Source organism: Enhydra lutris, unplaced genomic scaffold, assembly GCF_002288905.1.
Source record: "Enhydra lutris kenyoni isolate GAN:26980312 unplaced genomic scaffold, ASM228890v2 scaffoldscaffold25, whole genome shotgun sequence".
Lineage (NCBI taxonomy): Eukaryota > Metazoa > Chordata > Mammalia > Carnivora > Mustelidae > Enhydra > Enhydra lutris.
This window is the reverse complement of record NW_019154109.1, coordinates 17,923,447-17,937,932: the sequence shown is the minus strand read 5'-3', so window position 1 is coordinate 17,937,932 and position 14,486 is coordinate 17,923,447. Positions and strand designations below refer to the sequence as shown.

The 14,486-nt window shown below is 36.6% G+C and overlaps 1 protein-coding gene across 1 annotated transcript in view; it reads left to right on the top strand.

Moving 5' to 3' along the window:
- The window catches only part of LOC111151119 (usherin), a 680,307-nt gene that overhangs the window by 568,188 nt on the left and 97,633 nt on the right, over nucleotides 1-14,486 (top strand). Inside the window, exons 58-59 of the mRNA XM_022508904.1 lie at nucleotides 3,572-3,730; nucleotides 5,274-5,436. Coding sequence (XP_022364612.1) covers nucleotides 3,572-3,730; nucleotides 5,274-5,436 — 322 coding nt within the window. The remainder of the gene's footprint in view (nucleotides 1-3,571; nucleotides 3,731-5,273; nucleotides 5,437-14,486) is intronic.

Sequence of the window (14,486 nt, the reverse complement as noted above, 5' to 3'; positions counted from 1 at the left end):
TGCATTTTCTAATTTAATCCTTATAGCTCTTTATGAGGTGGCTATTATTATCATCATTTTACAGATGAAGAGACCAGCGTTCATAGAGGTTAAGTAATTTACCAGAAACAAATAAGGGCAGAGAAGTGACCTGATCTGCCTGACTCCATTCTGTGGCTTGTCTAGTTCAACAAGAATGATAGAATATTTTTCAAATGAGTGTTTGTCAAACTTTTCTATAAGATCTATCCCAGGAACAGAGAAGACAGAATGAACATGCGATCAATCCTAGGAGTTCTAGAAACCACCGAAAACAATCACCATAAGTTTGCAATTTCTTTAAGGTCTTGCTTTTTAGGTTAAAAACTCATATAAATTTTCCATTGTATTCCAATGTGTTTATCTTCATCCAAAAAATAATGTATTTTATAATTTATCATTAGGGATTTTTTTTTTAACCTATCTCCTTGGATAAAGAGTGCTATGCTGTTATATTTTAGGATATTAGATCACTCTAGAGAAAGCTGACCCCAATAAGTTCAATGTCCAGGCAATTCTTTCTGTGTTCATTGTGTTATAAATATGCAGGTACAAACAGCAACCTTGTTCCCCCCACCGTTTTACAGACTATGTCAGGGTAACAATAAGGAGAAATGGCCAAAATGGGAAGTGCATACTGTGACATTCCAAGATACTGTGAATGGAAATTTCCATTAGCCTATCTTCCTGCTGAGAGGTCAAACTACAAACTGAGAGGGTCCCTGATCAAGTCTTCAATCTCTTTTACTACCTGGAACAACAATTTCCAAAGAACATTCTTAGTGGGGAAAAAAAGCCTGATTATACAACTCTTTGTTTTACTTCTAATGTAGTACATAGGTTTTCCTCACCCATTAATGGACTAAGAGCTTCAAATGGTCCCTATAATCAATTCTCTGCATCCAACTCTCAAACTTCATTTTAATTATAGCAGTCTTTTTGTGAGCAGTAAAACCATCCCCAGTTTCGTCTTATAGTTGGGAATTAGGACTCAAAGAGTATCTTCTAAATAAACCCAGTATGTGTATTCACGATGCCATTAAAGAGAAAAATAAATTTATATACATTTTCTAGCCATTAATCTTTTTCATGGTATCTTTTTTCTTCATAGAAAAAAAAAATAACATAGAAATGTCTACTACCTGAGATTCAGCAGAAATGTGGGCCCAGTCAAAGTTTCATCCTGTGTCTGCAGAAGATTACCCATGATGAATTAATTTTAAAGCAATACTGAGCAACTCATATTAGATGGTGTTTTGATTGCATCACGAGTAGGATGTGTACTTGTTCAACACACTGATTATGTCAGCATAAACTTCTGCTGTCATTTAGTTAGTTCTGAGGTGACTATGGAGTTACAATAACTGACCAGTCAAAGTTCTGATCACTCGGTACCAATCTAATTTTCCAGTCTGGGACTTTTTAAGAAGAAAACTCCATACCAAATTTTTGTGAACAAGGAAAAGTGGGATTCTGCTGATTTCCCTTGCTCAGGCAAGGAAGTCTTGCATTTCCCAAATTTTAAAGGTCAAAGTGGCATTCCAGGAAGAGGTTCCATGTTTGTCCTTGTCTTTGAAAATACTTTGACAGAAATCCAGTGTGTAGGGTATGTGTATCTCAGTTTCAGAAACCTACCCTTCAGAGCTTCAAATATTCACCTATAATTTAGTTTCATCAGTGAGAATTCTAATTTTTCCATTTCTTCCCTCTAATCAGTGTTCAATAACTGTTCTGCCTGGCTACCCATGTTGTCTCAAAATTATCCTCTCATTTTTCCCCAGTTGTCCTAATCCAAGTTTCCATTACCAAGAGAGAACATAAATAGAGAGCGATAAGCTTTGTTATCAGATGGGTCTGAGTTCAAGGGTGACCGCCCCCAAGTAATCAACTGGCAATCTGGAACAAGGTGCTTAGTTTTCTCGTCTTGAAAAAATGCAGTAACATTTGCTTTACAATATTGTCCTGAGATTTCAGTCATTCACTCAAACTGACGTTTATTGAGCTGCCACTTTGGGCTAAACTCTAGGCACTGAAACTACGCTGGGGAGAAGACCAGAGCCCCTGACTTTACGGAGTACCCTGTCCGGCATGCAACCGGAACGCAATAAGATGGCTGTTCTCATTTGGGTTATTGCTGCAACTGTGTAGAGAAAAGAAAGCAGGGTCGACTCCAAGCGTCATTACCCTAAGGCTTTACTCTAAGGCCTTCGGCATAGGAAAATGGAAAGGAAATGCAAGAAGAAGAGCAGATTTGGGAGTGGAAAATACAGTGATTGCACTTTGGACCTGTTGAGATTGAGGTCTCTGTGAAGTCGGTTGCTGAAAATAGAAATTAGGAATGCAAGAGAGATAAAAAGCCAGAAATAGGAATTTAGGAATCAATGATAGAACAGCGGTAATTTAAGTCATTAGAACAAATACAACAGATAATTTAACAAGGATGCTCTTATTTAAACTAAAATTTCTTAGTCTGGGTTCAGCACAATCGCAGCTTTCCAAAGGAAACAATTGTTCAGTCCTTCTGACTATGATCAATATATCCTTTGGAGAGTTCTTATTTTCATCTATCCTACACAAAATCCCGAGCATCTCTGCTTTATACTGGCTCTTCCAACCCTTATACAATTAGGGCTCTATCTACAAAAAGCAAACCTTCATTTCATTTTTTAGGCCTCATTTCTGAAGGGTTATTGAGTCCTGTGCTGTAGATTCCATTGCTTCTACAGCAAAGATAACCTTATTTAAGTGCTACAAAGGTAAGTAATTAAACCCTCAAATGTTATAAGCTATCAGATCAATGAGAAAATCTCATGAGAAATTCCATTATATTCTTCATTCGAAGCTCATATACTCTCCTTGAAAAAAAAATGTACATGTTGTTCATGACCAACTAAAACTTACAGGCATTTAATTATATGAATAGATTGTGAAAAGGCTAAACTCACAAGACCTTCTTTCTTTAGGAAGCATTGTGAAAAATGACAGTTTTGAACCCAAATTTCATATGTATTTAGGTCCATAAGTCTCCCTGACAGAGTGGACTATCCTAACTCAATAATTAATGCACTGGGAATTCTCTAGGTAGACTATGATTTGGATACTTTATGGGCTATTATGTCAAGGATCTGTGTCAGACTGGATGCATACACAATGCCTACAGAAAAATTATTGTCACAAGCAAAACTGGTGGTTTTTTTTTTATGTACTTTAAGAGTAAGTAAGCCGAGCAAAAATATATGACACCATTTCTAATTGCCTTGTATTTTTTAAGAAGTGAAACCTGCCTTTGCTTTTATTTGCCCGTAGAGTGTACCTTTGAATAGAACTATTATATGTACTTCATTTGTTTTTGAAAAGAGGTGATCCATGTTTTATTTTTTACTTTTGGAATATACATTCATGCAGTTATTAAGTGCTATATTTGGCAATAATATACCTTTAAGTTATAAATCGTTAAAGATTCATCGTTTTTAAAAGACAAACATTTGTTGATCATTCTGTATAGCATACATATGTGTTTTCTCTCTCTCTCTTTTTCTCTCTCTCTTTGAAGGGATCCTCATCCCCAAAATGCCTGTGGAGTACAATGTCTTACTCAATGCTGGAAGTGTAGCACCTCTGACCTCCTCTGTTGGTCATCATCAATGCATCCTTCTGGAAAATTTGGCTCCATTCACACAATATGAGATAAGGATACAAGCATGTCAAAATGGTGAAAGTCTTTCAGACACTTGTCCTGGGCTTTTATTAAAAACAAAAGTATTTCATGAAAAAATTCATTAAAAAGGAATAGATTCTCAATTCAAATACAAAGACTAACATTTCATTTCTTATTTGTACTGGACTGTTTACCCAGAAAAATCAGAGCCTGGCATTGAGTGAAGCATTATGCATTTCTGCACATTAAATCATGAATATTTAAATATATTAAAATGGTGGTTTTGCAAAGTCTTGTTTTATAAGGCCCTTTAAAAGAAAAACACCTAGATCACATAAACGAATCATTGGTAATATAAAACAAAATAGGTATTATGAAAATTTCAAAAAAAAAAAAAGGTACGCACTTTGGTTTATTTAAGTTTTATTTGGGATTGAGGGGAGGCATTACTTAGAAGTTGAGTTACACTTGAATGAATCTTACATATTTTACTGTGCTTCCCTGGACTCTTTCTCATATATGCAGGCTGTTGCCCTGAGTTTCATGGCATAGGCTAGTTGTCTGTGAAATCATCCATCTCTGTGGTTTTAAGGACGAACCTCTATCAGTCCCTTCATCTCTCCAAATGTTACACCATATGTTAATAAAAGAAGAAAATATACAACTCATACTGGTGTATAAAACATGTTGCTCCACTTTAAATTAAAGAAATGCCCCAATCTTATACTCAAGTGGTGGGAACTCCTATCTTATTTGTGCTTAAGAATGTCTGTGTCCAAATGAACATGAGTTCTCATGGAGCTGATTGGGACGAGGGGTCTGTGATTTTGCTTTGCCTCATCTCTGAAACTGAGTCAGTTTGCCCACTTCTCTCTACAAACTAAACCAAGGTATTTTGTTTTGAAGGATACTACTCTCTCTGATCTGGTCTTCAGCTAATCAACATGGAAACAGTTTTAAACTAGTGTTTTCTTTATTTAAATAAAAAATCCATTTCTGCATCTTTATTTAAATAAAAAATCCACTTCTGCATCTGCAACAGTTTTAAACTAGTGTTTTCTTTATTTAAATAAAAAATCCACTTCTGTTTCTCCATAGCATCTTATGCTATGGAGATACAATATTCTTCAAATTAATTGATTCCTGCATGTTGGGAGATGGCCATTATTTTATGATATTGGCAAAAATAAGATACTATTAAGAATATACAAGATGTACTGGTCGCACACCATAGTGATCTTCAAGTACATTATCACTTTCTGGCATAAGGACTGTAAGAAGCTAGAGAAGCCACAGTTCAGACAAGCATAAGCATTATTGTCTATGCCTCTGAAAATTTGTCATTACTTAATGGATTTTCCAAAAATGATTCCCTATTTAAATATATATAAAATATGTTTGTATATAATAAAAAATATGTATACATATAAATACATTCAAATTAGAGATTTATAGTACTAGTCTAAAATATGTGTACAAGGGTCATATACAAAAGTTCAGCTAATATGATTTCCATAATCTCCTTATCCTTCTATATGCATATGTAACTCTTTTCCCCACCTGACAAATTACATAAGGACTCGATTTTTTTTTCAAGGAAGTTGTGGAGTTAGCAGTAGGACATTTGTTAAAACATCTGAAGCAGCACCAATGGATCTACCTTCCCCTATTCTTAAGGCACTTGGGTCGGCTTGCATCGAGGTTAAATGGATGCCACCTAAAAAGCCAAATGGAATCATCCTCAACTACTTTCTTCACAGGTAACATTGACTATTACTGTTATTTTAAATTATTTAAAAATGTGTATTATTTGAGGACTGTAAAATCAAATACATTTTCTTTTTCCATAAGGGAGTAAGTGGGAATTCATGTTTTTTGGAGCACCTCCTAAGGTCTAAGATTGGTATTGGAAGCTTTTACATATAATCCGGGGGGGAGGAAACCACAGCTACCATGTAGCATTTTTGTCTGAGCCCTACTTTAACAACGAGACCTCATAGTGCACATCGGTCTTACTTCTGATTAAGTGGTAGAGCAGTCCTCTAGAGGCTCACTGACCAAGAGAACATTCCAGAGAAGGAACCAGGTCTGCAATCAGAGTTCTAATCTTTCCCATCACCTATTATGTGGAGTTTGGAAAAACCTTTTTATCCTCAAAAAATAGGTGTTTTCCATCTGCAGAAAGAATGGCTCAACTCTGCAGTTCCCCTTCTGTTGGAAGGAGTTTCCACTCAGCTGGTTAGATGGGAATGCAGTAGATAGCAATGCAGCTGCTGTTCACCATGATATGCAGAATTTGTGAAGTATATCCCCCTAAAATGAAGAAAAGAAGGAAAGAGAGAGTGAAGGGAAAGAGAAGAGAGGGAGTGAGAAGGGAGGGACAGAGAGACAGAGGAACAATGGACATTTTGGGTTGAAAGGTGTTGCGCTTCTGATCCAGGTTTCACCTGATCTGCATGCACATAGTTTCAGTGTTTTCTTTAAATAAATAATGAATAATGAGGAGGAGAAGCAGAGGGAGGAAGGGAGAAGAGAGAACAGGAAGGAGAAGGAGAGAGAGAGAGGGAAACAGAATGACAGAGAAACCCTGAGGGAGAAGGAGGAAGAGAGGAGAGAAGGCAAAAGTCAAACAGGAAGAGAGTCAAGGAGGCAAAGAACCTGAGAGTTTGCTATGTGTGCTAGTCCCTGCAGTTTGCTATAACAAAAATGGCATAAACTGGGTGGTTTAGAAGCAACACACGTTATTTTCCTGGAAGTTGGGAAAATACAAAATGAAGGTGCTGACAGATTCCATGATTGGTGAGGGTCCACTTCCTGGGTCACAGACTGCTGTCATGTCACTGTGTCCTCACTGTGGTGGAAGCAACTAGAGACCTCCGTGGGTCCCTTTAAAAGGGTACTAATCCCACCATGAAGGTTCCACACTCATGTCCCAGTCACCTTCCAAATGCCTCATCTCCCAATACCATCACCCTGGGGTTTTGGACTTTGGCATATGAACTGGGGTTGGAGGAGACGCAGACTTCGTGACCGTAACTGTCTAAGACAAAAAAGACACAACGGAAGAAAGATACCAGCAGACATGAGGGATCTGCAGATTGAAAACTCGATTCCAAAAGCCACGTATTTACGTTAGGCAAACAGAAAACAACTCATTTTTGCTCAGACCCTCACCCCTACCCCCTCATGGTTTGTCAGTCTCTCCAGCAGCCTCACACCTTCCCCTGTTTGGTCCTGTGCCCTGAAAATGGGAAACTTAGTTCAGGCTCCTCTTTCAACTTCAGATATTAAAACCGTTTGATTCAGGTCCATCTTCAGTGATGAGTAAGGGTTTGTAGGAAAATTATAGAAGGAGAAAGTATTATTGTATTTCTAATTACGTAAATGACATGGCCAAAGAAGAGCAAGCCAAATGTCTCCTCAGCCAACATTAATTTGAAGAATAATATTTCTGATTCAAATACACACAAACACGTAAAAATGGCTAATGCGAATTTACATTTTAAGCTAAGCTCATGAGTTCAGGCTCTAAGATGCCCATCCTCTTGGAATAGTTTTCTTTCATCTACTTAATGCTAATTGTATGAGAAAAGCACATCAAATTCCAATTCTGAATAAAGGGAAATAAAGTGTCTGTTATGGAGCAGGACGTGGCTTCAGTCTGTTGGTTTTGTAAATAAAGCTCATGATTTCAGTGACTATTCCGTGGCAGCTATAGAGAGGGAAAACAGGAAATATAATGCAGAAAGCCCGCTTCAATGAAAAATACTGTAAATTGAATTTGACAGCATTTGATGGCATTTGATTATTCTAGTCACAGCCAAACAATGATATAAAGAGTAATATGAAACAGAATGTGTTACTGCCTAGCAGACTCAAAAGCAATAAACCTTCCTCCAATGTGACACAATCACTTCACAATCATAATTGTAGCCTGTTTGATACCTCTGAGTACAGCAGAAGGGCACTGACTGACATAGATACATTTTGTTTTTTATTTAAAGTGAAATGAAAATGGCGCACTGGGGCTCCAGATACAATCGTTATATTCACCTACATAGGCATGAATCACTTGGCGGTTATTTCCGCTGAAGTTTAAATGTGCTTAGACAACAACAATATCAAATTTTTCTTCGATAGCTGCAAAAAAAAAAAAATCAGAAATTTGTAAGGACAGAAATAGAATGTAGACACATAGTTCTTTTTCATTCTGGGACTACATAGAGCCCCTTCTATAGTTATGGCCACGAGCCTGCAGTATTTCTGGGGAGGTTATGGCATGTCATTCCTGCTTCATCATTTGCCTCCTCTTTCTTGTATCGCCACCAAAGGAAACACACTTAGCTCAAACCAAAGACAGGGTTTGGCCCAGGAAGATATTTTCATTAAATTGCAGGAAGCCAATTTGCCAATCCCATTTTGAAAATACCTGTCACTCTAGTCTCTCTAACCCCTTAAATCACTTCCCCTCAGTAATTTCCTTCCATTGTTTAAAGACTGCCTCTAGATATCATCCTACTGAAAAGCATCTGTGCTGATAAAGGGGTATTGATGACTTTACAAACAAAATAATCTAGGATGGATATGATTATTAATGTGATTGCTTCTGTTCCGTTTATCTGTTACTTTGTTATTTGATTTAGGCTACTTTGTTCACTAAGGAGAGGAGTTATAAAAGACACTTCTGACAATAGGGACAACATTGATGTTAGTGTTGTGCAACCTGTTTACTGATAGAGTATATAGACAAGGCCATCTTCAGCATTTGTTTTCTCCTCATAGTCCATTTGGATATTATAATAACGATTTTTCAATATTACCCTCTGTCTTATATCTATAATGTTGTAAATGCAAAATCCCTCCACAAAGTCTGACTTCCATTTACAAAATTCATCAAATATTTCTCTTTTTGGGACTTCACAAAACACTTAATGAAATGATCTCCCACCATTTTAATAGAGACAAAACTGCATGAGGTTTATTCTCATAAACGGTCTCCTTAAACAAATACAGAGATTGATCAATGTGCAATAAGAAAAAATACATATACAAATACCTTCTAAACACTGTAGAAGTAGAAATGAATAATGAACTCTTTCTTGAGTATTTAAATAGTAAGATTTTGAAGGATAAAATAAGAGATATTTAGGATGGGTGATTGATATGGAAGAATATTCCAAGCAGGGAACTGCAAATAATAATTTTCTAGAATGGGAAATTAAGCTGATTGACTAAAATAAGAGGGTATTGACTCAAAAGTGAAGAAACTTTTATACAATCAATTCATGTTGTGTGGAAAGATAGATATAGTGATGAAGATAGGTAGATAGATGATTGACAGGTGATAGATATATCGATAAATAGAAATGTTCATATCTGCTGTGAGATCTGAGTCCTATTACCAAGGACCTTTACTATAGTAGGAGATATAAGTCAAACTAAGCAAACAAACAAAAAAGAGAGAAATATATGAATACTTACCAGAAAATATAAATATTTACCAGAAAAATATAAATATTTATCAGAAAGTTTACAGGAGAAAAGGATTCTTTTTGTCTGGAATATTTATGGAAGACTTCATTCACTCATGGATGAAATTGATGTCATTAGGACTTGACCTTATGATATAAAAATTTAGTGACCATTATTAGAAATATTTTTGTTGAAAAAAAGTTTTAACAGGACAGAATATTAAAAAGGCTATTCATCCTTTCTATATGACTTACCCGAGGCACATAAAATTTCCATCAATGAAAGTAACTACTATCAATTTTAATACACATAATATTTCTGCTTTCTTTTTATAGTTTCCCTTTCATAAAAAGAATCATATTGTTCATGCTGTTCTCCAATTTTCCTTGGGCATGGATGCACGCGCACACACACACACACACACACACACACACACGTGCACACACACCTCACTTCTTTTAATGACTCAACTATATTTTATTATATGAATGTGAGTCTGTATTATTTAACCAGTCCCCTACTGATGGCAAAATAGATGATTTCCAAGTTTTCATTACAACAGCAACTCTCAAAAAAACACCTTCACAATGAGCAAATGAAGGATTATTACTAGAAGGGCAGGGTCAAATTTTGTACATTTTAAATTCCTAGAGTTTGCTCAATAGTCTTCTAAAAATGGTTGTAAGAATTTCAATTCTGAAAACTCCTGTCAATAGGGGGTCTTATCAGTTTTTCAAATCTTTGCCAGTTCAATATTTTAAATGGCATATTATTGTTTTAATTAAAATTTGGTCATTATAAGTGAAGTCATTCATTTATTTTAAATATTTCCTTGCTATTTATGTGTGTATATAAATACTGCATATCCCTAGACTATTTTCTTTTAGACTATTTCTCATTCATCTATGCTCTTTATATAGTAATGAAATTCTCCCTTTGATGATCATATTAAAATAACACATCAATTATTCCAGCAATTTTATGGGTTCTCCTCCTTATATCTAAATATAAGACTTGATTTTGTTTCAGAGAATGAGAAAAGAAATCTATGCATTTTTTTTAAAAACTATCTAGTTTGTCAACATTATTTTATAATTCACTGACTTGAAATGCCATCTCTACGAAATCGTCATGTATCATCCGGTCCCTTTCAGGATTTTGTTTTCTATTTCATTTATAGTGGACAGGATTTTAATAACCAGAGCCTGATGACAAAGATATCTCAGGTGAATAAAATTAATAGAATGAACCAAATTCCCAACGCTAAAGTCATAGTGTTCAAGTGATGGTCAAGTTTGGCTGGACCCTTTGTTATTTATAGGGAGAATTTTGACAACCAGCTTGATAGTAGATTTTAGAAGACTTGAAATACTAGGCTAAGAGTTTAGATTTTTTATTTGGAGGCAATGTAAGCCATTGCAACTTTCAGGTAAAACAAAAGCAGTGTGATAAAGTGGACAGAGCTTGGCATTTGTTGACAGAAAATATGGTTTCCAGGTGCTGGGTCAAACACTTAAAAGTTACGTGACCTTGGGGAAGTCATTATATTCCTCAAGCTTCATTTTTATGTAAAGTTAGACTAATAAACATAAAGAATAACCTCCTAGAATTTTGTAAGAATTAAATAAAGTAAGGTATGTGGAAGTCCTGTGTTAAATATCAAGCATGATAAAAGTAGGAAGTCATCCTAGATGTACAATAAAGATGTACCATGATTTAGGAAGACAAATCTGGCTGTTATAAATATTTAAGGATAAGGAAAAAGATTCATGATAATAAAAGAAGCAGACTGTACAACAGCCTGCCGAGGATGATTCTGTTTTTCTTTAAATATATAGAATATTTCTTTTCATTTATATGTGCATTAAAAATGTCTGGAAACAACAACAAAATAACTTAACAATGCTAATCTCCCAGAGATAAGTTAAGCACAACCCTTTTTTAATTTTTATTTTTTTTAAGATTTTTATTTAGTTATTTGAGAGAGAGAAAGCATGAGAAGAGGGAGGGGCAGAAGGAGAAGCAGGTCAGGGAGCCCAATGCAGGGCTCGATCTCAGGACTCTGGGATCATGACCTGAGCCAAAAGCAGACCTTTAACCAACTGAGCAACCCAGGGGCCCCAAGCACACTCCTTTTAAATACAGATCCTCCTCAACTTACTACGGGGTTATATCCCAATAAACCCATTTTAAGTTGAAAATACTATCAGTCAAAAATGTATTTAAGGAGCACCTGGGTGGCTCAGTGGGTTAAAGCCTCTGCCTTCAGCTCAGGTCATGATCCCAGGGTCCTGGGATCAAGCCCGGCATCGGGCTCTCTGCTCAGCAGGGAGCCTGCTTCCTCCTCTCTCTCTCTGCCTGCTTCTCTACCTACTTGTGATCTCCATCTGTCAAATAAATAAAATCTTTAAAAAAATGTATTTAATACATCTAGCATACCAGGGGCCTCTGGGTGGCTCAGTTGAATGAGCATTGGACTTTTGATTTCGGCTCAGGTCATGATCCCAAGGGCATGAGATCAAGTACAGTGTCAGGCTCCATGCTCAACAGTCTGCTTGTCCCTCTCCCTCTGCTCCTCCCCTACTTGTGCTCTCACTCTGTCTCTCAAATAAATAAATAAAATCTTTAAAAAAAATACATCTAACATACCAAACATCATGACTCAGCCTGGCCTATTTTAGATGTGTTCCAAACACTTACATTATCCTCCAGTTGGGCAAAATCATCTAACAGAAATAATATTTGTGTTATTTTTATATTTTATAATATATTTTATAAATTTTATAACATTTTTAATCTTATTTTAGAACAAAGTGTTGAACATCTCATGTAATTTATTGAACACCGTACTAAAAGTATAAAATGGAATGTTTGTGTCGCTACAGAAGGGCTGGAAATGTGTCAGTTGTTTACCCTGTGATTGTGCGGCTGACAGAAGCTGCCACTCACTGCCAGTGCCCCAAATTCTGAAAGTGTATCTTAGGGCATACTGCTATCCTGGGAAAAGGTCAAAACTCAGAATCTGAAGTACATTTTCTACTGAATGCATATCACTTTCACAAAGTCATAAAGTCAAAAAAAAATTATAAGTCAAGCCATCATAAGTTGAGGACTGCCTGTACTTGTGTTTTTGCTCATCCATAGTTTCTAATTACTTTTCACAGCAAACATATCATATGGCATGATAAAGACAAAATAATAAATTGTTAGTCCAGATGCAAATCAATCCTCACCCTGTTTATGATTTTCCTATTTCTCTCTTTCTGTAAACATCATCATCACTCCCTGTAGCAAGTTCTGCTTGGGAAAGAAAACCACAACGGTTATTTTAACTGAGTTTAACATACATAATTGTTAACTAGTTGTAAATTTGTTAACTAGGTAACTGGAAGGATAAAAAGTGAACTCTAAGATATCATGCAGGTGACAACAGCAGGAAACGCATACTACCCTTGGGACTGAGAGAGCTAGAATTCTTAAAAACTTAGTAACTGGAGGGGAGAGCTCCCACTCCCACCCCCAGCCCCATGCTGGGACCCAGACACTTAAGGAGGAGTCAGCTTCCAGCTGATTCAGGTGTCTGGGAGGAAGGCATGAAATAAAGCTAGTTTTACCAAGTGTTAAAATTTCATACTCAAATTTCTCATAAGGAGGAAGGATTTATTACTTTCAGGGTGAAAAATCCTGACTGGAGAGATGCTTTCATAATCAGCAAGCAAAACAGGAAGCAAAGAGTAAGGAGCCAGTTCTTTTTTCCTTTCAGTCTTCTGAGTTCCCTGTGGCACCCCCTATTGGCAGAGCTCAACATAGACTCAACCAGTAAAGCAGAAATGCCATTGCAAAGTCCCAGCTTCACCATCATAAAACCATTATTGAAGGAAAGGGTTATTGCTCAGAGACAACAAATTAATAATGGGCACATTTTTCTAGTTAACCAGGTTTCAGAGAATTTGGGTCTCTTCTTGTCAACCAGTCCATCAACCAGTCATTGCTTACAAAATAATTACTGTTTATTATAGTATGTCATGCTTCCCTAGGGGCTGAGAATATATAGATAAATAAGAGAGAGTCTTCACCTTCAGGAGCTTACAGTATGGTCTAGGAGATAGAAAAGAAAGAAAATATATTACATTATAGTGTTACAAGTGAATCAGTTGAAAAAAGACTTAGCACAAAAGGGAACATGATAATTCTATCTGAGAGAAGCAAGGAGAAGACTTCCTGGAGAAAGTGACTGTGGTGGAGCTTAAAAGATGAATTGGAGTTAGCCTACAGAAGTGGGAGGATGGGGCGCCTGGGTGTCCCAGTGGGTTAAGCTTCTGCCTTCAGCTCAGGTCATGATCCCAGAGTCCTGGGATCAAGCCCCGCATCGGGCTCTCTGCTCAGTGGGAGGCCTGCTTCCTTCTCTCTCTGCCTGCCTCTCTGCCTACTTGTAATCTCTGTCAGATAAATAAAATCTTAAAAAAAAGGGGGGGGATGAAGAAAGTGTGCGGCAAGGCATTGCAGAATAAAACTGACATGTCAGAGCCATGGAAGCATGAACCATCATGGAATAGAAGGGAATTGTAGACAAGCATTTGATTATGACTGGAATATCAGATGGAATAGAAATCTGGAACAGGAAGCTGGAATAGCAAGCACAGGCCAGTTGCGTGGCAAATCACTACCATTCTAAGTGGGATTAAGTCTTAACACTTTTAAATGATCTTTAACATCTCATCCCCCAACACCAGAGTATCTACTCACTCCACGAAGCCGTATGATTCAACCTTCAATGGTATTTGGTAAATCTCCTGTGTTACCATTTCCTCTACCATCAATTATAGTTCAGGATCTATCTTTATTCTCATGTGGTCTGTTGAGATGACCTCTTCACTGTGTGACTACCTGTTGACATTCAATCACCATCTGACATACCTGTACCCATTCAATGCAGCCTTCACGTGACTGCTGGATTTGTCTTCCTAAAAGCAGCCTTGGATGCCATTTCTATGATAATTTCATTTGTATCATGTGTTATGTTTAACCCAGTGGATTTTCATGTGCATAATTTCATATAATTCTTACCAAAATGCTAGGACATCACACACTATAAGGTTATTAACTCCAGTTCACAAAGTGAAATGGAAACTAGAGAGTGCATGTGAGTTTTGCCCACCGTCATCTACTCAAGTGATGTAGGCCTAGACCTACAACTTATCTCCTCAGACTACAGGTGTTTTGGGTTTTATATTTAAATTAGTATTCTTATTATTCTTCATAAGTTGAGGGTGGTACTTTCATAATCTGAAATTGCTATGGGAAATGAACTGAGTTACAGGATTTTGCTTTGGTTGTT